At 46.1% G+C, this 27,824-nt stretch overlaps 1 protein-coding gene across 1 annotated transcript in view; it reads left to right on the plus strand.

The window, feature by feature from the left end:
* Positions 1–20,924, plus strand: part of LOC140206828 (uncharacterized) — a 49,038-nt gene extending 28,114 nt beyond the window's left edge. The window contains exons 2-3 of the mRNA XM_072275071.1: positions 11,960–13,983; positions 20,505–20,924. Of these exons, the coding sequence (XP_072131172.1) occupies positions 11,960–13,237 (1,278 nt within the window). The 3' untranslated portion in view covers positions 13,238–13,983; positions 20,505–20,924. The remainder of the gene's footprint in view (positions 1–11,959; positions 13,984–20,504) is intronic.
* The last annotated feature ends 6,900 nt before the right edge of the window (positions 20,925–27,824 follow it).

A 27,824-nucleotide genomic window follows, 5' to 3' on the forward strand; every position in this document is an offset into this window, starting at 1 on the left:
CTACACAAGGCAGGGTGAGGGCCGAGGTTTCTAAGCTTCTTGTCGATACTTCACGCCTTCGTATGGCTACTGCTCTGCCCATGACTGCAAGGAACTGCAGGGAACTTTGGTCTCACATGGGAACATTAGAGAAACAAACCGCCCCTCCATGGACTCTTCCTACACTTCCCCTGCGTCGGAAAAGCAGGCCGGGTACTCAAAGATCCTCACAACCCGGACATTCTTGCTGCAAACCTGCTCCCCCATCAGGGAAGAGATACAAAAGCCTTAAAGCGCGTACCACCAGGCTCAAGGACGGCTTCCTGTCTGCGGTTATAAGCCAAATGAATGGTCTCCAGTCCGATAAAATGGACTCGACCTCACAATGTAACTCGACGTGACCCTGCACCATATGTCTATCTGCACTGCACTTTCTCTGCAGCCATAATGCTTTGTTACAGTTATTGTTTTGTCATATATCAGCTCAATGTACTGTTGTAATGTATTGATCTGTGTGGATGGTACGTCAGGCAAGATTTTCACTGTAGCTCAGTACGTGATAAGAATAAACAAATTCCCCATTTTAATTGTATGGAAATATTGACAGACTGAGCTTCTGCTTTGGAATGTCAGAGGAAAACTTTATTGAACTATTGTCATTTCTGAGGAATGCAAATAAATAGAAAAGGCTTCAATGTCGCATTACGATCTGCGGTAACTGGGATCAGTTGACCGGTGGTGGGTCTCCCATATCAATGATCAGAATCAGGTTTAATAGCACCGGCAAATGTCATGAAATTCGTTGTTTCTGCGGCAGCAGTAGAACCTAATTCATAACAATAGATTTTAACAATTGTGAATTACAATAATATACATATTAAATAGTTATATTATATAAGTAGTGCAAAACTAAAAATAAAAATGTAATGAAGTTTTTTAATTGAGTGGAAATTCTGGAGAAAAGCTTAACCAAACTGTACACATTTATGAGAAGTTCAGAAAAATAGAGAAGGCTAAATTCTCTAAATTCTATACAAGATAATAAGAGGAATAGATAGAGTGGATAGCCAGCGCCTCTTCCCCAGGGCACCACTGCTCAATACAAGAGGACATGGCTTTAAGGTAAGGGGTGGGAAGTTCAAGGAGGATATTAGAGGAAGGTTTTTTGCTCAGAAAGTGATTGGTGCGTGGAATGCACTGCCTGAGTCAGTGGTGGAGGCAGATACACTAGTGAAGTTTAAGAGACTACTAGACAGGTATATGGAGGAATCTAAGGTGGGGGCTTATATGGGAGGCAGGGTTTGAGGGTCGGCACAACATTGTAGGCCGAAGGGCCTGTACTGTGCTGTACTATTCTATGTAAATTCTCATATGAATGGCTCTGTATTAAATGTTTAACCATCATGGTGACTGAAGGCAGCTGCAGGTTCATGAGGGACTGTTACTGTCAGATTCCGCAGTTCTTGCGGCTGCTCATCGCACCCAGAACTAAACCCTGGTCACTGAGCATTGGAGGAGTCTGTTCTGCTGATGTTAGCCTTAAACTAGACTAGTGTTTAATATTCTGGATCTGTGAAAGATAAATCAATTCTCTATCAAATCCCGTGTCTCAGGTACTTCCTGTCTCTACCACACTCACAATGTACACTAAAGAGGCCACTCGGCCCATCTGGTCCCTGCCCATGTTTCTGTTCCATATCAGTATATCAAAATCTATCCCTGCCGTTCCCCCTCACTCTCCCTGTGATGACAGGTTGCAACTAGTCACCACTCCGTGGGATAGGAGATTTCCCTTGAATTTCATAGAATCATAGAAATCTACAGCACATTACAGACCCTTTGGCCCACAATGTTGTTCCAACCATGTAACTTACTCTAGAAACTGCCTAGAATTACCCTACCGCATAGGCCTCTATTTTCCTAATCTCCATGTACCTATCTAAGAGTCTCTTAAAAGACCATATTGTATCCGCCTCTACCACCATCGCTGGCAGTGCATTCCACACACACACTACTCTTTGTTTAAAAAACTTAGCTCTGACATCTCATCTGTACCTACTTCCAAGCAGCTTAAACCTGTGTCCCCTCGTGTTAGTCGCTTCAGCCCTGGGAAAAGCCTCTGGCTATCCACACGACCAATGCCTCCCATCATCCTATACATACCTGCATGAATTTCCTGCATGCTTCGCTCCACGTTGAGCTCACTGTGGTTTTAACATTCTTCAAAGCTCTGAACTAAGGTGGTTAAGCACCCTCTTCCCTGCTCTTTTCAAAGTTTTGTGTCATTTTCACTCACTTCAAAGGACTGTGCCTCAGACAGTTGGGTTGTTGCAATGCACCTCTGAAGTCTGACAGCAGACGAGCGAGTGAATCTTCGACAGTGCAGAGTCAGAAACCAATGAGTTGCCAGCCTGAGTCAGGGCTTTGGGGCTCCAGAAAGAGAATGGGCCTAGAGTTTACAAGGAGAAGGAGGGAGAAGAATCAGACCACAGGATGTGGCTACAAATGAAAGATCAGAAACATTTTGAAACTGTTTGATTGAAAAAAAAAGGTGGTTAATTTGTGCAAAATACTGGAGGAAATCAACAGATCAGGCCACAAACGTGGAGAGGAATAAATAGACAACGTTCAGGCCGAGCCCCTTCAGCATGCCTAGACTGTGTACTCCTCTGCTTAGTTGCTGCCTGAACTGCAGAGTTCCTCCAGCATTTTGTGTGCATGTGTCTACATTTCCACCAACAGCAGAATCCCTTGTGTTTCATATCTGCATTTGTAAGAAGGTTCTACTTTGGCATTAGGCACACGGAAATTTTGATGCTATTAAGTGTATTGTTTTATTAGAGCTGCTTTCTCAATTAAAAGAACTGCTGAGTTATCTACACCAAAAAAAAATGAGGTATGGACATGAAAACGGTGCTTGCATAAATGTTTAATGGCACCGTGATTACCCAGAAAGCTCTGCGCAGCAATTTTCGCCGTCGCTGAAGGGCCGATCGAATGCGTAGATCACGAATATCACGCATGCGCGCAGTGCACAAAGGCCTTGGGAATTCGGCACCAGGTGAGAGATATTCCCCGGTTGCGGGTGGGGATTTTTAAAAACACCGAATTCGGGACAATTGCTGTGAGTTCCAGACACTGTGGCCCGTAATCCCGCAATCCCCGGACAGTCCTGTTCTCTTCCCTCTCTCTCAGCCCCGCGATCCGTACACGGGTCCCGGGGAGCTTCCGGCTGATGAGGAAATGGGAACCGATGGATCTCTCAGACAGAGCTGAGCTCCAGCTGTCGAAATGCAAGGATTGGGAACTCGGAGAAAGGGAACAAAATCTTTTACATCAGCTGTTAAGAATATCACCTTTGCTCCTCCTCCAATCACAAACAAGAGAAAACCTGCAGATATTGAAAATCCAAGCAACACACACAAAATGCCGGAGGAATTCAGCATTAGTACTCTTTTCCATAAATGCTACCTGGCCTGCTGAGTTCCTCCAGCATTTTGTGTGTGTTGCTCATTCTACCTCCTCTTGTTCTGGACTTTTCTGCCCGTGGGAACGTGTTTTGACCCATTCTCTCTGGGTACATAATGATATCAAACACTTTTGTCCTGAGCAACAAGTAGCTTTCACATCACAAATGTGCCAGACTCCAATGAGACAGACTACTGCCCTTCCCTTCATATTCATTGGCCGTCAGTCACGTGGGGAATGGTTCAGGGGAAATATTTATGTACAATACAGAAACTGGTGTTATCTGTGTGTGTTGTGGCAATGCAAAAGTTGCTGGAGAATTTGCAAGTGGGAGGAAGTGGAGTGATATTTGGAAACCTGACTTTTTAAAGTCTCATTTGGCAAGTAAATCAGATATGGACGGTGTGCAAAAACTGGAGTGAGAAAATCCTTCATCACCCTCTACAGGCCTGCTACATAGGTTGTGTGAGAGTGCAGATGAACTTGATCAAACCCAGAGGATACCTTACTAAAGTGATTTACTAGCTGTTAAAATAAATACCTCTCTATTTAAAATTCAGTGTGCACATGTTGTTATTATTGGGTAAAAATTGCACAGCACAAGATTTTTCGGCACTCCGATCATTACAAATTAGACGGGACATTGGTGGGAAGGTGGGGAGACTCCAGTGTCCCTGATGCCCTCACCCACAAGATGTGCATCCAGCTGCAGCTTGTAACCCTGCACGTTAGGGAGTTGGAACTGGAAATGGATGAATTCCAGATCATTTGGGAATCGGAGGGGGTGATAGATATGACATGAAGAGAGGTGAGTTGCAGCCAAGGTGCAGGACACAGGAAACTGGGTGAGAGTCCGGAAGGGGAATGAGGATAAATAGCCATCGCAGAGTACTCGTGTGGCCATTACACACAACAGCAGGTAGACCACTTTAGAAACTGTTAGGGGGGATTACCAAGCAGAGGAATGTCAAAGGGCTGATAGGGGATGTGTTAGTTCGGGAATTAAAACTAGCAGAGATCAAATATCCTAGTGGTAAGGCTAGTGTGTGGTGGTGGGGGGAGGATAAATTAAGGTTTCAGAAGGGATTGGAGTCAGAATGCCAGAACAGATAGTGGAGAGGGTGAATTGAAATGACTTGTATCCTTAATATACATGAGGAGTAGAAATCTTTACATTACTTCTCCATCTAAATGTGCAATGTGTAATTTATAATAAATCGTTTGTACATGGGACAGTCATTATAACACAGAAATACAATTGCATCAGTATGAATTAATCAGTCTGATGGCCTGGTGGAAGAAACTGTCCCAGAGCCTGTTGGGCCTGGCTTTTATGCTGTGGTACCGTTTCCTGGATGATAGCAGCCGGAACAGTTTGTGGTTGGGGTGCCTCGGGTCCCCAATGATCCTTCGGGCCTTTTTACGCACCTGTCTTTGTAATTGTCCTGAATAGTGGGAAGTTCACATCTACAGATGTGCTGGGCTGTCCGCACCACTCTCTGCAGGCTCCGGCGATTGAGGGAAGTTCAGTTCCCATACCAGGCAGTGATGCAATCGGTCAGGATGCTCTTAGTTCTTAGGATTTGGGACCGATACTAGACTTGCCCAAACATCTGAGGTGAATGGGGTGCACAGCCACATACGACACAGCCGGTATGTACAGACCACATGAGATCATCGGTGGTGTTTATGCCGAGGAATTTAAAGCTGTTCACCCTCTCAACCCCAGATCCATTGATGTCAATAGTGATCAGCCTGTCTACATTCCTTCTGCTGTACAGCCGTCCCCAACCACCGGGCCACAAAGCATGTGCTACCGGGCCGCGAGGAAACGATATGAGTCAGCTGCACCTTTCCTCATTCCCTGTCACGCACTGTTGAACTTGAACATAGGGTTGTTAACTGTCGCTTATTTTCTGGGACATCCCGTATATTGGGCTGAATTGGTTTGTCCCATATGGATTGTCCCGTATTTCCCCCGCTAAGGTAGAGTGTTCCTATGAAACCATTCATGCCGGAATGGCGTGAAGCGAAGAAGCAATTACCATTAATGGGAAAAATTTTTGAGCATTCCCAGACCCAAAAAATAACCTACCAAATCATACCAAGTAACATATAAAACCTAAAATAACACTAACATATACAAACGTAGTAAAAGCAGGAATGATATGATAAATACACAGCCTATATAAGGTAGAAATAATGTATGTACAGTGCAGTCAGGAAGCTTAAGCCAAAGCCGTTTTGTGGTAAAAAAAAATCGGCACGTACGCACATGCACACACAGTGTCCGTGCAAGGCTTCATGGTCATTGTAGTCTTTCTCGGGGTAAACACAAGTGACCCATATTTGACTGCTACTTTTGTCCCTTATTTGGGAGTGAGAGAGTCAGCAACCCTAACTGTAAAAGACATGTTGAGGTGAGTTTAACCCTACTTGAACACTGCCCACCGCCCTCAGGTCGGCCGGTCCGCAAGAATATTGTCAATTTTTCACCGGTCCGCGGTGCAAAAAAGGTTGGGGAACCCTGCTGTAGTGCACAACCAGTTCCTTTGTTTTTGTGACATTGAGGGAGAGGTTGCTTTCTTGACACCCAGACAGATGTTGCTCAGACAAAGTCATCAATCAAAAGGTTGAGCATGGTGTGATGAATGTGCTGAGCTGTGTATATCACAATGCAGGAAGCATCATAGGAAAGCCAGATGAGCTCAGGGCATGGAAACATGATATTATAGCCATTTCTGGGACTTGGTTGCACCCAACAGTCTGAGGGATTTTGAGGAACGAATTTGTAGAGAGATCGCAGACCATGCCAAGAAACAAAGGTTGATTCAGTCAGTGATTATAACTTTCCATATATTGACTGGGACTCCCATACTTAAAAAGGACTAGATGGGGTAGAGTTTGTCAAATGTGCCCTTAATCAGTACATAGAACTCCTGAGATCGAAGTATGCAATAGGCTGTTAGGGAATGATCCAGGGCTGGTGACAGAAATTAGTGATCATAATACTATGAGATTCAAAGTATATATGGAAAAAGAGAGGTTTGGACCATGAGTTGTGATTCTAAATTGGAGAAAGATTAATTTTGATGGTATCGGAAAGGATCTAGAGGAACAGATTTGTAGAGAGATTGCAGACTATGCTAAGAAACAAATGTTGATGTAGTAAGTGATTATAACTTTCCAAGTATTGACTGTGTCTCCCATACTGTAAAAGGTCTAGCTGGGGTAGAGTTTTTCAAATGTGTCCTTAATCAACATGTAGAATTCCCAATGTAGAAGTGTGCAATAAGATATTGGGAAATGATCCAGGGCTAGTGATGGAAATTACTGTATGGGAACACCTTGTATCTACTGATCATAATGCCATGAGATTCCAAGTAAATATGGAAAAGAGAGATCTGGACCACGGGTTGAGATTCTAAATTGGAGAAAGGTCAATTTTGATGGTATCAGAAAGGATCTGACAAGTGTGGATTGGGACAGGCTGTTTTCTGGCAAAGGAGTACTTGGTAAGTGGGCATCCTTCAGAAGTGGAATTTTGATGTGTAGAGTTTGTATGAGCCTGCCAAATTAAAAGTTGAAAGGTAACTGGTTCAGGGAACCTTGGCTTTCCAGAGATATTGAGGCCCCAGATATCTTGTTCCTCTGAATGCCTCAGACTGTTGGATGCTACCAAGTCTCATTAATGACTGCAAATCATAATTCAATGCCCTGAGCATATCTGATTTTTTTTGTAGTTGTCTTCTGTTAGTTTTAAAAACTTTCCAGTAGTTTTTGTTCTATTATTTGCCATCTCTTTGGCTTTTATGTTGGCTTTGGCTTCTCATTTCAGCCACGGTTGTATCCTCCTGCCTTTCCAATGCTTCCACTTCTTTGGAATGTATCTATCACTCACATCCTGAAATTCTCCCAGAATCTCCAGAAATTGCTGCTCCATCATTAATCCTACCAGTCTCCCCTTCCAATCAAGTTCAGCCGGCTCCTCTGTCATAGGGAGATGGAGAAGTTCTGTTAGACAGGCCATTCAGCCCATCGAGACAATGCCTAAAATATTTAAACTCTCTGATGCAACGTCCCACACTGGGACCACAGCCCTCCATACCCCTACCATCCAGGTACCCATCCAAACTTCTCTTAAATAGTCAAATTCCACTGGCACGAGCCACTTGTGCTGGCATCTCATTCCACACTGTCACAACCATTTCAGTGAAGAGTTTTTCTACATGTTCCTCTTAAATTTTCACCTTCCCCATTTGCCCATGACCTCTGGTTGTCATCGCACCCAACCTCAGTGGAAAAATCCTGCTTGCATTTACCCTATCTAAACCCTCATAATTGCGTATACTTCCTACAGTTTCTATCTTTAACTTTTATTCTGACAAGCACATATCCAAGATTTTTCAAAATTTTTCTTTGAAGGCCTCCCATTTACCATAAAGCAGCCTGTCCCAGTCCACAGTTGTCAGATCTGAGTGTCATAATTCCAGCTGTTGATCCATGCCCTGAACACATCTGCCTTTCCTACGATGCTCCTGGTATTGAAATATACAGGGTTCAGCATATTCACTGCACCATGCTCAACTTTTTCATTCCTGACTTTGTCTGAGATCTGAACAACATCAGTCTCCACAACCCTTCCACTCTCTGCTCTGTTGTTCAGGCTCCCATTCCACCTTCAAAATTAGTTTAACACCCCCGCCACATCCCACCTCCCACCATGCAGCTCTATCACCCCTTTGGCTTTCATCTCCCAGATCAATAAAAAGCAGGTGCATACCAGGTACAGACAGATAGGAACAAATGGGGTACTTATGAAGTACAAGAAATTCAAGTGAACACTTATGAAAGAAATAAAAGAAGGCATGAGGTTGCCCCAGCAGACAAGGTGAAGGAGAATCTTCATGGATTCTGCAGATATGTTAAGAGCAAAAAGATTGCAAGGGAAAAAATTAATCTTCAGCAAGATCAAAATGATAATCCATATGAGGAGACAAAATAGATGTGACAGATATTTTTTGCATCCGTATTTACTCAGGAGATGGACACAGAGTCTATGGAAGTGAGGCAAAGCAGCATCAACTTCATGGACCTGTACAGATTACAGAGGTGGAGGTGTTTGCTATCTTATGGCAAATTAGCGTTGATAAATCCCCAGGGCTTGACAAGTTGTTCCCTGGGACCCTGCAGAAGACAGGTGCAGAAATTGTCGAGGCCCAAGCACAGATATATAATTCACCCTTCGTGACAGGTGACAGACTGGAGGATTGGAGGACAGCCAATGTTGTTCTGCTGTTCAAGAAAGTCTCTAAAAATAAATGAGGAAATCTTATGTTGGTGAGCTTGACATCAGTAGGGGGAAAGTTATTGCAACACATGTGCAGGAACCAGATGTATAAGTATTTGGATAGATGTGGACTGATTAAGGATAGGCAGCATGGCTTTGTGCATGGCAGGTCACGTCTAGCCAATCTTACAGATTTTCTCGAGGAAGTTATAAGGAAAGTGGATGAAGGCAAAGCAGTGGATGTAGTCTACATGGACTTTTGCAAAGCACTTGACTAGGTCTCATATGGGTGATTGGTCAAGAAGGTTCAGTCACTCAGCACTTAAGATTAGACATTAAATTGGATGACGCACTGAAGCCAGAGTGTGTTGCAGATGTTTGTCTCTCTGACTGCAACCTGTGACTGGTGGTGTGCCATAGAGATCAGTGCTGGGTCTGTTATTGTTTGTCATCTATATCAGTAATCTGCAGTGAGGAAGGTTTTCAAAGCTTGCAGAGGGATTTGGACCAGCTGGAAAAATGGGCTGAAAAATGGCAGATGGAGTTTAATACAGACAAGTGTGAGGTATTGCATTTTGGAAGGACAAACCAAGGTAGAACATACAAGGTAAATGATAAGGCACTAAAGAGTGCAGTAGAACAGAGTGATCTGTGAATGCAGATACAAAATTCCCTAAAAGTGTCATCACAGGTAGATAGGGTCATAAAGAGAGCTTTTGGTACATTGGCTTTTATAAATCAAAGTATTGAGTATAAGAGTTGGAATGTTATGGTGAGGTTGTATAAGGCATTGACAAGGCTGAATTTGGAGTATCATGTACAGTTTTGGTCACCTAATTACAGAAAGGATATTAATAAGGTTGAAAGAGTGCAGAGAAGGTTTACAAGGATGTTGCCAGGACTTGAGAAACTGAGTTACAGAGAAAGGTTGAATAGGTTAGGACTTTATTCCCTGAAGCGTAGAAGGATGAGGGGAGACATGATAGAGGTATGTACAATTATGATTGATATAGATAGAGTGAATGCAATCAGGCATTTTCCACTGAGGGTAGGGGAGAAAAAAAAGAGGACATGGGTTAAAAGTGAAGGGGAAAAAGTTTAAAGGGAACATTAGGGGGGCTTCTTCACACAGAGAGTGGTGGGAGTATGGAATGAGCTGCCAGACGAGGTGGTAAAAGCGGGTTATTTTTTTAACATTTAAGAATAAATTGGACAGATACATGGATGAGAGGTGTATGGAGGGATATGGTCCAGGTGCAGGTCAGTGGGACTAGGCAGAAAATGGTTCGGCACAGCCAAGAAGGGCCAAAAGGCCTGTTTCTGTGCTCTAATGTTCTATGATAACATGGTTAGCTGGAGCAGCAAATTTGTGGATGAAACCGAGACTGGGGGTTTAGCAGACTGTGCGAGGACTATCATGGCTTGCAGTGCAAACTGGAGCAGCTGGAAAAATGGCCTGAGAATTGGAAAATAGAATTTAATGCAGACAAATGTGAGGTTTTGAACTTTGGTAGGACCTACAAATGTAGGTCTTTCTCAGTGGCTGGTAGGGCATGGAGGAGTGTTGTTGAAGAAAGGGATCTGGGAATACAGGTGTATATTTTAGTGGAAGTGGTGTCACAGTTCGATAGGGATGGAGAGAAAGATTTTGGCATATTGGTCTTCATAAATCAAAGTACTGAGTACAGGAGGTGGATGTTATGTTGACTTTGTACAAGACATTGGTGAGGCCTAATTTGGAGTATTGTGTGCAGTTTTGGTGACCTACTTACAGGAAAGATGTTAAAGAGGTTGAAAGAGTTCAGAGAAAATTTGCAAGGATGTTGCCAGGTCTGGAGGACTTAGGTTATGAGGAGAGATTGAACAGGCCAGGGCTTTATTCCTTGGAATGTAGAAGATTAAGGGGAGATTTGATGGAGGTGTACCAAAATTATGAGGGTTATAGATAGGATAAATGCAAGCTGGGATTGGGTGGGACTACAACCAGAGGCCATGGGTTAAGGGTGAAAGGTGAAATGTTAAGGGGAACATGAGGGGAAACTTCCTCACACAGAGGGTCATCTAGGTGTGGAATGAGCATCCAGCACAACTGGTGTATGTGAGCTCAATTTCAACATTTATGAAGTTTGTATAGGTACCGGGATTGTAGGGGTATGGGAGTGGAAAGTTTAAATAGTTCAACACCAAATACTACAACACCAACTGTTTCTGTGTTGTACTTTTCTATGACTGTGACAAGAACCTTCAGTAATACTAATATTCACTCGAATTCCTTTTGACAGCTGTGCAGACCAACCATACATCTGAGTAGGAGATATTTACATGGCATTAAAACTGTGGCACTTTCAGTTAACAGTACATAAAGAAAATCCGAGCTGCACATTAACAAAGGCTATATGTGTGAGAGTGCTTCAGTTACTGTGAGGACAGGCAATGCCGCTCAGGCAGAACAGGGAATAACACCAATGGACAGAGTCAAACCGAGCCAGGTCACAGATTGGAGTTGGCAGAAATGCCCCATTCTTATAGAGACAGGAAGAGCATCAGAGAATTTGATGGTCATTCCAGTCACCAGCACTGTGACCAGCTAGAAGATGATTTCTCTCTCCAACTTGGGATGAACTTCACATTAATAGTGCGATGTCACACCTTGGCAACTAAAGTGATCTTATCTGAAATGTTATCCTTCACCCATTGATGGATTTTGTAAATCTTTTTTCAGGTTTAAAAAGGACAGGGAATTTGTCTTTGGGAATCTCGAACATGGCACGCCAATTTTGCTGTCTCTGTCTCGATATTTAAGAAGTGGAGCAAGGGATTCACTCGATCATCTTTCCTGCTCAGTCTGTGGGGAGGGATTCACTCGATCATCTGACTGACTGGCATGCCCGTCATTTTACACAGGGAGGAACCCATTCGTCTGCTCAGACAGTGGGAATGGATTCAGTCATCTGAACTGAAGGTACATTAGCAAGTTTACACTGGGCAAGGCCATTCATCTGTTCTGTGTGTGAGGAGGGATTCAGTTGGTCTTCCCACCTGTGGACACACCGGTCAGTTCACACTGGGCAGAGGCTGGTCATCTGCTGAATTTGTGGGGAAGGATTCACTCGGTCATCTGACCTGATGGCTCACCAGTCAGTTCACACCGGGGAGTGGACGTTCTCTTGCTCGGATTGTGGGAAGAGATTCACTTGCTCATCTAAACTGAAGGTACATCAGAGAGTTCACGCTGGAGAGAGGCCGTTCACCTGCTTGGTCTGTGGGGAGGGATTCACTCAGTCATCCAACCTACAGAGTCACCAACGAGTTCACACTGGGGAGAAGTCATTCACCTGCAAAGACTGTGGAAAGGGATTCGCTAAGTCATCCACCCTATTGGCACACCAGTCAGTTCACACTGGGGAGTGGCCATTCACCTGCTCAGAATGTGGGAAAGGATGCACTCAGTCATCTGATCTGCTGGTACACCAGCGAGTTCATACTGGGGAGAGGCCATTCACCTGCTCAGACTGTGGGAAGGGATTCACTCAGTCATCTCACCTACTGACACACCAGTCAGTTCACACTGGGGAGAGGCCATTCACCTGCTTAGAATGTGGGAAAGGATGCACTCAGTCATCTGATCTGCTGGTACACCAGCGAGTTCATACTGGGGAGAGGCCGTTCACCTGCTCAGACTGTGGGAAAAGATTCAGTCATTCATCCAACCTAATGGCGCACCAGCGAGTTCACACTGGGGAGAGGCTGTTTACCTGCTCAGTCTGTGGGAAGAGATTCACTCGGTCATCCAACCTAATGGTGCACCAGCGAGTTCACACTGGAGACAGGCCGTTCACCTGCTCAGACTGTGGAAAGGGATTCACTCGGGCATCTCACTTACTGACACACCAGTCAGTTCACACTGGGGAGAGGCCATTCACCTGCTCGGTCTGTGGGAAGAGATTCCGTCGGTCATCCAACCTCAAGACACACCAGTCAGTTCACACTGGGGAGAGGCCAATCACCCGCTCAGACTGTGGGAAGAGATTCACTCGGGCATCTCACCTACTGACACACCAGTCAATTCACACTGGAGAGAGGCCGTTCACCTGCTCAGAATGTGGGAGAGGATTCATTCAGTCATCCGAACTATTGGCACACAAGTCAGCTCACAGTGGGGAGTGGCCATTCACTTGCTCAGAATGTGGCAAGGGATTCACTCGGTCATCTAATCTGCTGGCACACCAGCGAGTTCACACTGGAGAGAGGCCATTCACTTGCTCAGACTGTGGGAAGGCATTCACACATTCATCCAACCTACAGAGACACCAGCGAGTTCACACTGGAGAGAGGCCATTCACCTGCTCAGACTGTGGGAAGGGATTCACTCGGGCATCTCACCTACTGAGACACCAGTCAGTTCACACTGGGGAGAGGCCATTCACCCGCTCAGAATGTGGGAGAGGATTCATTCAGTCATCCGAACTATTGGCACACCAGTCAGTTCACACTGGGTAGAGGCTGTTCACCTGCTCAGACTTTGGGAAGAGATTCTCTCAGTCACCTCAACTGTATGTGCATCATTCAGTTCACACTGGGGAGAGGCCGGTCAAGTGCTGTGAATGTGGGAAGAGATTCACTTAGTAATCTAACCTTGTGACATACTACCGGGTTCACACTTGGGAGAAAGTTTCAATAAGCTGTATGCTGGATATTTGTCTATCACTGTTGCTGATGCAATTTCGAGAGTGACTGTCAGTGCCGAACTCTGCAATTATTGCTGCTGCTCACCACACCCAGTTCTGCACCCTGGTCACTGGGCATGGGAGGAGTTTCTTCTGCTGCATATTCACCTTTAATGGGACTGGAGTTTAATATTCTGTGTAGTGTTCTTAGTAATATTAGTTGGACTGTTAACTGTTAATTGCTAATTACAAAATGGCTTCTCTGAAGTGTTATACTAAAACGGCTTCCCGTACTGTTTGCTGCTGAGTAAGGGGTTCTCTGTAACAGCATGTTTGGGTTATAATTAGTGATAATGGAAATTGTATTCATTTGCCAGCCAATGGAAGTCATGTTATGCTATCTTGCATGTGTGTGCTGAGCTGAGGATCGGGGGCTTTTTCAGGAGGCAAGCGGAGAGGACGGATGTGTGGGGAACGGACAGCGGTTCCAGGGCGGCAGATACCAGACCTCGGGGGTTCGGATGGTGGCCGGAGTCTTGAAAGGACATTGTGGATGGAATTGGAGGCGTGAGCTCCAACGTATGAAAATATTATGTGCACAAGACTGATAAGTTACTTATGTGGCGCCTTTTCTTTTAGTTGTTTCTACTAACCCATCATTACGAATTGCTATAAAGTATGTTCCGGTGGGATGAAAGATGTTACATTGTGGGGGCTCGTCCAGGATTTGAATTCTGTCAGATACAGAGTAAGTCACCGGGTTTAAATTAGGGGAGATGGACTCGGATAAGATTGAACTTTGGTGTGAGATCGATGATGTCCCAGTTAATCATGCCTGCGTACTAAGGGGGTGGACATACGTACTCCGGACGATGTGTTAATTCGATGTTTGACTATGGTCAGAGCTATCGGTAAGGTTGAGGTTGTAAGCAGAAATATTGGTAAAATGTGGGACTCAGCCTTTGTGCTGTTACAGACGGGCGCTGACGTCAAGGAATTGGGACTGCAGCCGTGTATCAGTGACGTAGGTGAGGCGGGTCTATGGGGTGTGCACACTGTCATGGAGGAAGGGTTTGAAGGGACACCAGTAGCGTTGCCCGCAGCTTGGGGCGCAGATTTTAGAGAGTGGGTCTGTCGTTTTTGAAGGATGAAGGAAGGGAGTGGTCAGATTTTGAGAATGTAATTGATTCTCATTCCCCACGGAAGGGGGAAGGCTCTGAGTTGGCTTCAGCCATTATCTCCCTGGTGACCAGGGCGGGGGATCCACGTCAGAAGTTAAGGATTTTCTCAGGGAGAACTCCCATTCCCGAAGGGAAAGATGATGATGAAACCTGGGCAGAACATACTTCTCAGCTGCTCGGTGAGTAGCAGTGTTCTGAGGAGGAGAAGCGGCAAAGATTGGGAGAAAGTTTGAGAAGGGTGGCAGCTGAGGTGGTAAAAGGCGTGGAAGTTAACCAGCCCTTGGCTTCCTGGAAGGAGTATCTGGAAGCATTCGTTGTCTGAACCCTCAGTGCCTAGGTGGCACATGGGGCCTCCACAAGGGTCTAGAAGCATTAGAGGAGGCTTTTGGGCTAACTGGGGGCAGGGCGGAGCTTTTACGGGGAATTCAGAATTTGTGTCAGGATAAAGGGGAAAAGCTTTCTGAGTATCTTTTCCGGCTGGAGCGAAGGCTGAATTGCTTGAGACTCCGGGGATCATTTCAGGGAATGAGGTGGATTAGATAAGGATCGACCAGTAAGCCAGGGGCATGCAGAGACATGATGCAGTCGCTATGAACCTCCAGCAGCCCCGTAGAACGCGTCTTTTGTTCGGTTGCTCAGAGAGGTAGGGGAGGAGGAGAACACATTGGAAGTGGAAGAGGGCCTCGTTAGTACGGTGCCGTCCTCGGTAGCAGCTCCTTGTGGTGAAATGGCCGGGGCCAGATCCATGCGGGAGATAGCAAAAGAGATTGTGGCAGGCGGAGTCTCTCCGCATGGGGGGACTAGTGGGAAAAGCCCCTCCCTGAAGGGACAGACAGCACTGGGGCCAGGCAGAGGCTGGGGTCTCGCGAGACGAGGCGTGTTCCATAACTGTGGGGAAGAGGGGAACTTCAGGTGGGAATGTGAATGGCAGAGAGCCCCTTGGAGGGAGAGCCCGTGGGTGTCCCAGCCGGAGAGGAGGGGGGTGTTGGGAAACTTAGAAGAGACTCAGTGAGAGTACGGACTGGAGTCTTCGGGAAAAATATGTTCCCAACAATGTGCCACGGGGCCCTCGAGAGGAAAAGACCCTATCCCAGAAGTATTGGTGGGACCCCGAGAGAGGGGACAGATGCAAAAGCCATACTCGACACGGGGTCGCAGGTCACATTACTGTACCGGTCATTGTACAATCAGTATCTGGCGCATTTACCCCTGACACCTTTCAGTGCACTGGAAATGTGGGGTATCAGTGATGGTGATTACCCGTACGATGGCTATTTGTCTGTGAAACTGGAGTTCCTGGAAGCTGAGGTGAGGGTGTCTGAGGCTCATGAGACCCTGGTACTGGTTTACCCCGACACCGGTGAGACTGGGGGTGTGTCCATTCTGGTGGGGACCAACACCCCTATTGTGCAGAGACTCTTCGGAACCTGTAAGGAGAAGTTGAGAAAGACTTTGGAGACCCTGTCAGTGCACCCAGTGTTCTGAGCTGCTTTTGAGGAAGCGTGGGGTCACCCGGGGCTGGATGCGGCGTGTGAATGAGTCACTGTGTTGTGTGCCCAGTCGAAGCCCAGGGTGGTACGGCCCGGTGAAGTAGCAAGTGTGATGGGGATCCCTAGATCCCCGGGAGTGCCTGAGGGTGAAGCCCTTTTAGTGGACACCTCGGAAGACCTTGAGGGGGCGTCGAGATTCCCTGCTGGGGTGCTGGTGAGACCCGAGTTGCAGAAGCCCTCGGTGGTGCAGGCACGCAGGCTGGTGGTGACCGTCAGGAACACGACTGCGCGAGAGGTCACCTTTAGGCGGGGAATGCCTCTGACGCATTTGTTTCTGCTGATGGTGATGCATAGCGCCCCCGTGAGGCCAGCTGGGGAGAGCTGTCGGGAAAACGGCCTAAGGTGACAGCTGAAGCTTTTAACTTTGAGGCATCCCCTGTGCCGGAGGGTTGGAAGCGGAGGCTGGTGGAGAAGATGTTGACGATGACAGATATTTTTTCCATTGACGAATTTAATGTGGGTTGTTCCAGGAGCACTCGCCTCACCATACGGGTGACTGAGAGTTATCTGTTTAGAGAACGATCACGGAGACTGGCCCCTGCAGATGTGGAAGACGTGCGGCAGCATTTGTGTAAGTTGAAGGAGGCTGGGATCATCACAGAGTCCTGAAGCCCTTATGCGTCTCCTATCGTAGTGGCCTGGAAGAAGAATGGGAAGGTTCGTATGTGTGTGGACTATAGAACACTGAACAGGCGCACGGTCCCTGATCAGTACACAGTTCCCCGGGTCGAAGACGCGCTGGCCTGTCTGAGTGGGGTGGAGTGGTTTGGCGTGTTGGATTTGAGGAGTGGATATCACCAGATCCCGATGAGTAAGACCGATAAGGAGAAGATGGCCTTCATGTGCCCTCTGGGATTTTACCAGTTCGGAAGGATGCCCCATGGCATATCGGTGGCCCCTGCCACTTTCCGTAGGGTCATGGTGAAGACAGTGGGGGATATGAACCTGCTGGAAGTGCTCGTGTATTTGGACGACCTCATAGTATTTGGATTCACCTTGGAAGAACACGAAGTGAGACTAATGAAGGTGCTCAGCCGTCTGAAGCAGGAAGGGTTAAAACTTTCCCTGGACAGGTGTCAGTTCTGTCAGACGACTGTTAGCTATGTTGGACACGTTGTCTCGCGGAATGGTGTAGCGACTCACGGCTAAGATCGAAGCGGTGACCACCTGGCCAAGGCCCCAGACCATGAGTGCTCTGCGCTCGTGCCTAGGCTTCTGTGGGTGCTATCGGAGATTCGTGAAAGGTTACACCGGGATGAGTCATCCCTTGAACCAGTTCCTGCGTGGCTACCCTCCCCTGGGACAGGGGGGGAAGGGGAGGAAAGGACGGGAGGTGGGAGAATATTTGAACCCGTCAGATCCCTTCGGACAGAGATGGGATGACAAATGTGAAGCGGCTTTCCATTCGCTGAAGGAGATGCTGACTCAGGCGCTGGTGCTTGCCTCTGCGGACCCCCGATTGCCCGACGTGCTACACACTGACGCTAGTCGTGAGGGGTTTGGGGCTATTCTATATCAGGATCAGAGCGCTGGCCTGAGGCCTGTGGCATTTGTCAGCCGGAGTTTGTCACCTTCGGAAAGGAACTATCCCACTCACAATTTGGAGCTCCAGGCGTTGAAATGGGCGGTGGTGGATAAGCTGAGTGACTATCTCTATGGGGCCAAGTTTGAGGTGCGGACAGGCAACAACCCGCTCACTTACATCCTGACCTCAGCGAAACTGGATGCCGCAGGCCATCGGTGGCTGGCAGCTTTGTCTTAATATGATTTCAGCCTGAAGTACCGGCCGGGGAGCCAGAATGTCGACGCAGATGCGCTGTCCCGACGGGGCCATGAGGAGCTGGGGAAGGACGAGGAGTGGGAGAGGGTTCCTGCATCCGGGGTGAAGGTGATGTGCGAGTTTGCTATCATCGTGCAGGATGAGGAGAAGGAGAGGCCGTATCGAGCAGTCGACTCATTGGGGACATCCAGTGATGCTCTGCCTCCAGTGTACTGTGACATGACTGCTCTGAAGACCACGCAGTTGCCGGGGTTAAGCCCTGGGGAAGTGGCCACTGTTCAGCAAGATGACCCAGACATAGGCCCGGTCTGGCATGCCGTGGAAGAGGGGGATGTTGCACGGACGGAGAAGGCCAAGCACGGTCCCGCATCCCTGTTACTGAAAGAATGGCTTTGGTTGAGGTTGAAGAACCAAATGTTATACCGGGTAACGTCAGTCCCGACCGACCGCGGTGTTGGCAGCTGGTCCTGCCAGAGAAGTATCGGGAGGTTGTGTTGAAGTCTCTCCATGATGGCTCTGGGCATTTGGGGGTTGAAAAGACCTATGGATTGCTCAAGGATCGGTTTTACTGCCCTGGATTAGGACGGAGGTTGAAGAGTACACCAAGTTCTACATTCGTTTCACACGGCGGAAGACGCTGCCCGGGCAGGCTGCCCCTTTGTCCCACTAGCAGAGTGCGGGGCCTTTGGACCTGGTGTGTATGGATTTCCTGTCCATAGAACCCGATGCCACCAACACAGCAAATGTCCTGGTCATCACTGACCCCTACACCAGGTATGCTTAAGCTTTCCCTACCAAGGATCAGAGGGCGACTACCATGGCGAAAGTGCCATGGGAGAAGTATTTTGTGCATTCTGGTCTTCCCCGCTGGATCCATACTGACCAGGGACGAGACTTTGAGAGCAAACTCATTTATGAGTTTCTGGGCATGCTGGGGGTTGAGAAATCGAGAACCACGCCCTATCATCCGCAGGGTGATGCCCGGCTGGAAAGCTTCAATCGGACACTACTAGACATGCTCGGGACTCTGGAGATCAGCAAAAAGAATTGTTGGAGTCGACATATTGGGCATCTTGTTCACTGTTGCAACTGCACACGCAATGAAGCTACTGGTTACTCGCCCTATTATGTCGTGTTTGAGCGCGAAGCAAGGTTGCCCTTTGACCTTTGTTTCGAGGCTGATACGGGTGAGGTGTCACCGAAGCCTTACTTGAAGTATGTGTCTGATATGAGGCAAGAACCGAAAAGAGCTTACGAGTTGGCCGGGGAGGCAGCCGCCCAACAGAATCAGGGAAATAAGAGGAGGAACGACCAGAAAGTAAAGTTCACTCAACTCCTGCCATGAGACCGAGTCCTCATCAGGAATCTGGGATTACCGGGAAAACACAAACTGGCTGATCGCTGGGCAGCCACGCCCTATGTGATGGAGAGTTAAATCCCAAACCTGCCGGTTTTCCGGGTATGGCCTGAGGATGGAAAGGGGTCTGTCAAGATTCTCCATCGGAATCACCTGTTGCCGCTGGGGCAAGATGTGCAGGTAGAGCAGGAGCCTGAAGAGGTGGCTGCACACCGTGCCAGGACTCTGTGCCCCCGCAGGGTGGAGAACGTGCCCACCCCTGGAGAGATGGGCCCAGGCCCAGCCCCTGTGAGGGATGCTGATTTGGAAGTTGATGACTGGGATGGTTGGTACATTCTGCCGTTCGCTGATGGTCCCCGGACGGAGAAAGAGATCCTGGCCTTTCCCCCACTGGGTTAGAGTGGGCTAGTGAGGGGCAGTCCGTGGTACCACAGGGCCCTGGAGGAGAGAATGTAGGGCCTGGACAAGAGATAGACGGTTCCGAGGTGCAGAGGGGCTTTGGTGACCGCTCGGGGGAGGATTTGCCTCGTAGTTTAAAAGGGTCCCCTGTAGTGTCCGAGGCAGAAGGGGTAGACAAGGGGGTGCGTAGGCCTTAGAGGAGTCGGAAACCCCCAGAGAGGTTGGCCTACGTAGCACCTGGGGAACAAGGTCTGATCTCCACTGTGTTGGGGAGTCAGATCACTGCTTTCTGCACGTGGATTGGGCTGTGCGTTCTGCAGGAAGGGATGGTGAATTATCTGAATGTGATGAGGGCATGACTTATTTCGGTGGGGCGGGGTGGAATGTTGGGCTCTCAAGATGCTAGGTGGACGGTTAACTGTTGATCGCTTATTACCAAAATGGCTTCTCTGAAGTGTCATATCAAAATGGTTTCTCGTAATGTTAACTGCTGAGCAAGGGGTTCTCTGTAACAGCAATGTTTGGGTTATACAGGGAGATAATGGAAATTGTATTCATTTGTTAGCCAATGGAAGTCATGTTCTGTTATCTTATATATGTGTGCTGAATTAAGGAGCGCGGGCTTTTCGAGAGGCGAGCGGAGAGAGCGGATGTGTGTGGAACGGACAGTGGTTCCAGGGCGGCGGACACCAGACCTTGGGGCTTTGGAGGGTGGCCGAAGTCTCGGAAGGACGTGTGGAGGGGATCGGCGGCGTGAGCTCCAACATATTAAAATCCTATGTGCACAAGACTGATAAGTTACTTATGTGGCGCCTATTCTTTTTTTTTTGTAGTTATTTCTACACAGAGGAGCTGAAAGACACCAAGAGGGTTCAAGAGACAGGAGAACAGGTCAGCAGAGGTCTGATGTCTGTTGACAAGTGTGGTTTGCCTGGCAAGTTGAAGTTGTGGTGCTTGCAGTACGGACTGATGCCACGGATAATGTGGCCACTAACTGTCTATGAAGTGGCAATGTCACACGTTGAGGCAATGGAACAGAAGATCAACAAGTATGTGAAGAAGTGGCTTGGAGTACCGAGCAGCCTCACCAATGTTGCAATCCACAGTAGCCAGACAAAGCTTACCATCCCAGTGCAATCCCTTGTTGAGGAGGTCAAGGTAGTCAAGGTAAGATCATTCTTGATGCTTCGAGACTCAAAAGACCCTGTCATCAGGAACACCCAGCTGGACGTGCGATCAGGCAGGAAGTGGTCAGCCCGTGTAGCAGTTGATGAGGTAGAGTCTAGATTGAAGCACAAGGAGACGGTTGGGGCTATCCAGCTAGGCCACCAGGGACTTGGATGGACAACCCACAAGTGGTGGTCATCTTCTACAGGTAAGGAGCGCCTTGAGCTTGTAACACAAGAAATACGAGAGGGAGAAGAGGAGAAGAGGTTGGCTAAAACAGCTGGCCTGGCCAAACAAGGGGCTTGGACCTGGTGGGAAAGTGTTGAACAACGACATCTATCTTGGAAAGTTCTGTGGCAGATGGAACCGCTCCGCATTTCTGTTCTATGCAGAGCAGCGTACGATCTGCTCCCAACACCTGCCAACCTCAGCACCTGGTATGAAGATAAGACAGACAGGTGTGCTGTTTTTTTAAAATATAATTTTTATTGAGTTTTCGAAGTGATTGCATAGAATGATAATATATACCCTCCCCCATCCCCTTAACCCTTCCCCCCGATACATACCCCTACCTGAAAAAGAAAGAAAAAAAAAAGAAAGAAGAACTGCCTGGATAGTGGAAGGTTTCCACATGCTCCATGGGATTCAAAATAAATTTAGTATATTTGTTTATTACTTTCCCCAAGGGACCAACATCTTTATCATCGGAGCAACTAAATATGCCATCCTATCGTTTGTAAATAAGGGCGCCAAATATCCAAAAATGTATCATATTTATCTCTTAAAAGTAATTTTTTTCGAGTAGAATACAACTAGAAGTTTCAGTATTCCAACGATTCATACTTAAATACGAATCCGATTTCCAAGTAACTGCTATAGCCTTCTTGGCTACTGCCAATGCAATTTTTATAAATTCTTTCTGATATTTATTCAGTTTAAGTTTCGGTTTTATCCCTTCAGTATTACCTAATAGAAACAATATAGGGTTATGTGGAAGTTGAGTTCCAGTAATTTGTTCCAATAAAAATCTTAAATTTATCCAGAAAGGTTGAATTTTGGAACAAGACCAAGTAGAATGTAAGAAGGTACCAATTTCTTGATTACACCGAAAGCATTGATCAGATAAGTTGGAATTTAATCACTTATTCACCCGAAAATACACCCGAAGATTTTATATATAAATGGGAATCTAAATGGATACGGGAAAAGAAAGAATCTCCTATATTAAAACATTTGATTGATCTATGGAATAAGATAAACGTTGATAATGAAATAAAGAAATCGTTATTAGGAAGGAGACTTTTGATCCAAAACAGACTTATTCTTTCTACAATGGATAATCAACTGTTACATAATTGGTACCAAAAAGGGCTTAGATCTATAGGAGACTGCTATGAACGAGGTATATTGATGGCATTTGAACAACTAAAGAATACATATAAAATATCAAATAACACTTTATTTTGCTACCTTCAATTAAGGGCTTATTTAAAAGACAAACTGGGTCAAACAATGTTTTTGCCAAAACCCAATTAAATTGAAATTTTAATTCAAAAAGGAAAGATTTAAAAAATGTATTTCTTTTATGTATAATTTGATTCAAAAACAGACAATTAAACAAGGAATCCACAAGTCAATACAAAAATGGGAAAGGATCTGAATATCAATATTGATGAAACAAATTGGTCAAGACTATGTCTTGACAATATGACAAATACAATAAACGTTCGACAATATTTTTTTACACCAATTATATATTAAACCGCAAAAAAAAAAATAGATTACAGGTGTGCTGCTTGTGGCGAGAAGGGAACACTTCAACATATTTTGAGTGCATGCAGAGTCAATCTCTCCAGCACTTGGAGACATGACAACATTCTCAAAGTCGTAACAGAAGCGGTTGAGCAGAGAGTACTGCAGCATAGCTTATCTCATTGCCCCATGCTGCACAGAACATCGCATATCATTTGTGAAAGAAGGCTCCAAGTCCAGGGTGTGCAGCGCAGGCTCACGATCAAGCATACTTTCTTCAGCCAATGACTGGTGTGTCAATGCCGACCTGGATGGGAAAGGCAGTTTCCCGGAGCAAATAGCTTTCACCACATTGCACCCAGATATAATAGTATGGTCTGACACCAGTAGAGAACTGGTTATTGGTGAACTCACAGCCCCCTGGGAAGACAATATCGATGAAGCCCATGAGCGCAAGTTAACCAAGCATGCAGAATTAAGATCAGAGTGCAGAGGCAGATGGTGGAAGGTCTCACGCTATCCATTTGAAGTAGGTTGCAGTGTGTTGATTGCGTTCACTCTCCAGAAGTGGCTGCGTGACCTCGGCTTCACTAGAAGAGAGATCAAGTCAACCAGCAGGGCTGTAGCTGAGGAGGCAGAGAAAGGATCAGCATGGGTGTGGACCAAATATGTCCAGAGGGGCAGATAGTCAGACAGTGTATACATATCTTGCAAACCCTTCAGTAGTTGCTTAGACACCTGAAGAGCAGACTATCTGTTGGATGGAAGTGACCAACAACTCTGATAGAGGCAGATGCCAAGTTTTTTAAGCTCACCAGTGGGAGGTGGTGCTTTAGCACTGCTGGCCCACCACCTCGAGGGAGTCTTGATCATAAGCGGGCCGAAACTTCTGAAGACGGGTGGCAGATCAACTGATGAACCCACTGGTGACAGCACAGGACAGTTAACATCTTCGTCCACGTGGATTGCTAACTCTACTAACCCATCACCAAATATTTGCTAGAATGTATAATTCTTTACTCGCACTTGGTATATTGTTTCATATTTGTGTTCTGGCTCTTCATTGGGCGACTCACACCTTACCCGCACCAAAGCAATTGCACTGTTTGGCAGGGTCGACGGCTATTCACCCTAGTCAACGGTGGGTCGGTGGGGCAAAGACCGTTACATGTGAAAAACTTACCCCTGGTTTACCCTCTGTACCTATTTCTCAGCACTTTAAAAACTATGCCGCTTGTGTTAGCCATTTCGGTCCTGGGAGGAAAAATCTCTGACTATCAACACGATCAATGACTCTCTTCATCTTATAAACCCCTATCAAGTCACATGTCAGTAAGATCTTTTTTAACGCAGAGAGTGGTGAGTGCGTGGAATGGGCTGCAGGCGGCGGTGCCGGAGGCGGATACAATAGGGTCTTTTAAGAGACTCCTGGGTGGGTACATGGAGCTTAGAAAAATAGAGGGCTATGGGTAAGCCTAGGTAGTTCGATAGTAAGGAGGTGTTCGGCACAGCTTTGTGGGCCGAAGGGCCTGTATTGTGCTGTAGGTTTTCGATGTTTTTATGTCATCCTCCGTCACTACAAGGGAAAAAGCACAAGTCCACTCAAGCTGTTCTCCTAAGGTACGGCCTCCATTCCAGGCAACACCCTTGTAAATCTCCTCCGCACTCTCTCTCTAGTATCCACGCACCCTCTCTATAGTCTCTACAGTATACACGCAGGATGGGGAAAATCTGCGTGCATTCGCCCTGTTCATTTCCCCAACTCTTCCTTTCAAATTATCGCTGGATATTTTGAAGCTTATTGATATTTCAAAACTGTAAGTATGTGGCCAGAACCGATAAACGATATTCTATCTAAGCGTGTTGTACAGCTTCAACAAAACGTCCCGACTCCTGTACTCCGTGATCTGATTGTGAAGGTCAATGTGATCAGAGCTCAATACGAGCCGATCTGCCCGTGACGCCACTTTCCTGGAATTATCGATCTGTATCACCAGGTCTCTTTTTAAGTACTGCGCACTGAAGTCCACATATTCAATATGTGCACTGAAACCTGCTGTATCTTTTCTCCAAACGCAGACCATCTCACACTTCCCTGTATTAAATGCCATCTACAATGTTTCAGCCCATTTCCTAGCCAGTCAACGGCAAACTACAAGCTTGGATAGAGTTCATGGCTGGAACAATGCCCCTAACTTCGGAGTCGTCCGCAATTCTTCGAACTCTGTTATCTACATCGACATTAACTACGTGATAAATAACAACGGACCTAACACTAATCCCTGAACTACACTTGTCTGAATCATGTTACTGCTCATCCTGCAGAGACCAGTTCATTCTGTTCCTTGCAATGTTTTATCTTATTCGAGCCATATTTTCAAATTATTTCAAAATCTTTAAAAACTGTCTCAATTTTACTGTACACAAGCATATCTCGTAATTCTGCAATTGGCGAACTATAATGGGTTAACTACTTCTCACCTTGACTGTAATTAATCTGACTAGTGATGTAGAATAATTCTCTCGTGTTGTTTGTTCTACACCATCTGCTTGAAACTACAGAAAGTTTACACATTTATTTGCAGCGTACAGCACAATTTTTTTCAAAGGTTAAGAATACCTCACATATGCTTATACGTACACAGGGTATTTTAACAATTATATTCACTATTTTATTGCTGGTATGAAACATCAGAGGAAATCATATCGTTTGTGTAAAAGTGATGAGTGCTCGGCATTGTCATGTTCCCCCGTGATTTCCATTATCTGAACCTACTGAACACAAGCTGCACCTATTTTCGTCATTCATAGTCTTAGTCATAGTCATAGTCATACTTTATTGATCCCAGGGGGAAATTGGTTTTCGTTACAGTTGCACCATAAACAATAAATAGTAATAGAACTATAAATAGTTAAATAGTACTATGTAAATTTTGCCAGTAAATTATGAAATAAGTCCAGGACTAGCCTATCGGCACAGGGTGTCTGACCCTCTAAGGGAGGAGTTGTAAAGTTTGACGGCCACAGGCAGGAATGACTTCCTATGACGCTCTGTGCTGCATCTTGGAGGAATGAGTCTCTGGCTGAATGTACTCCTGTGCCCACCCAGTACATTATGTAGTGGATGGGAGACATTGACCAAGATACCATGCAACTTAGACAGCATCCTCTTTTCAGACACCACCGTGAGAGAGTCCAGTTCCATCCCCACAACATCACTGGCCTTACGAATAAATTTGTTGGTGTCTGCTACCCTCAGCCTGCTGCCCCAGCACACAACAGCAAACATGGTAGCACTGGCCACCACAGACTCGTAGAACATCCTCAGCATCGTCCGGCAGATGTTAAAGGACCTCAGTCTCCTCAGGAAATAGAGACGGCTCTGACCCTTCTTGCAGATAGCCTCAGTGTTCTTTCACCAGTGCAGTTTATTGTCAATTCGTATCCCCAGGTATTTGTAATCCTTCACCATGTCCACCCTGACCCCCTGGATGGAAACAGGGGTCACCGGTACCTTAGCTCTCCTCAGGTCTACACCAGCTCCTTGGTCTTTTTCACATTAAGCTGCAGATAATTCTGCTCACACCATGTGACAAAGTTTCCGACCGTAGCCCTGTACTCAGCCTCATCTCCCTTGCTGATGCATCCAACTATGGCAGAGTCATCCGAAAACTTCTGAAGATGACAAGACTCTGTGCAGTAGTTGAAGTCCGAGGTGTAAATGGTGAAGGAAAGAAAGGGAGACAAGACAGTCCGGTTGCTTATCCGCCAACCCACTGAATATAAGCATGTAACAGAACTTGCAAACAAATAACAAAGAATTTATTTTAGATATATGAAAATAAAAATGTGCGAGTGCTCGGCAATATAAACACGGCCCCATGTGATGATAGATAAGAAAAAGAGTGAATATTTCACCTAAACCGCTGGGCCACAACTGAAATGAGTACGAAACTAGCAATAAAAGACCGGGTTGAATGTCTTTATGTCCAATGATGTTTCGGTCACTGGTTGGTACATTAACCGTACAACTCTCTCCTCTGAACGACAAGTTGCACGGAGATTCTGTCCACATCACATAGCCATCTCCTGCTGTGCAGGGTACTATGAATGCCATTAATGATTACACATCTGAGGTGTTGATTCTGCAGATTGTAATTCGTGTTTTTATTTGCTGCAAGGGAGCGGGCATTGACAATCAAATGCATAAACAATATGTTCTGATATCCAGCGACAGTCTGATCATTGATTGCAGGACATCATTGCTAATTGTGTGATTCTTCTGAACAGCATTTTTTATATAAATAGAGATAGTGTTAAGGTTTTTTGGTCATACATCTTGTTTTCGCTGTGTCCATCTTGAGGCTGGACAAACAATGAATTTACCAGTATACTTGGAGATGGTTCAGAATAAGCAGTGATACGCTTTGTGTGGAGAGATCCTGGGACCAAATGAGATGTGATAATAACATTGCACAATCGGGGGATCTGGCCAAGCAGAGACATTGTCCACGTGGTCACTGGCATGTCAGAATAACCATTGATAACACCGCGAGGGACAGTTATGTTTCTGTAGACCTGTGACAGTCCTGTTCATTGCAGTAATGGATCCTTTGGAAGGTGGAAAATAACCCCACTGCCCAGAAACGGAATCAGATTTTTTGTCTCATAAATGTAATCCTTCTCAATCTGTCTATCTAGGCACCTATTTACCTACTGTATTTAGATGCGTCCATTGACGATAGAATGAAAACGTCTTTCTTTGAAATAGCCGTGGTGACAATTTCTATGCAATATGCAGAATCATAGCTAGCAAACAAATGTATACCCGAAATAATTGTGAAAAGCGTGCTAGGTAAAATCCTGGAAGAATATCATTGGATTATGTCCTATATGATTTGGTTTGTTGTTTTACTTCTAGTTCCCTTTTAATTTTTGTTTGTTAGTGTTGATTGCCCGTCGTTTCCGACGGTGGCGTAGCCTGTGAAGGAAGAATTTCACGGTGAAAAATCCGTTGCACCGGGGCAGTTCCACTCTCTCGGCCTCTAAAGTCCTGGTCTAATAGCAGGAAAGAATGTCAAGATTGGAGACTTCCTCGGCCGCGGTGGATGCCGAGACGCCTTCTGTGCCTTGTTTTGCCCTTCGTTGAATTGGACGAGCTGTCTCTGGGTAGAGTACGACAAGCCCGCCACCAGAGGTACAAATAAGTTACTGTTTATAACATTTTAAAATGA

The sequence above is a fragment of the Mobula birostris genome, chromosome 13 (assembly GCF_030028105.1).
Source record: "Mobula birostris isolate sMobBir1 chromosome 13, sMobBir1.hap1, whole genome shotgun sequence".
Taxonomy (NCBI): Eukaryota; Metazoa; Chordata; class Chondrichthyes; order Myliobatiformes; family Myliobatidae; genus Mobula; species Mobula birostris.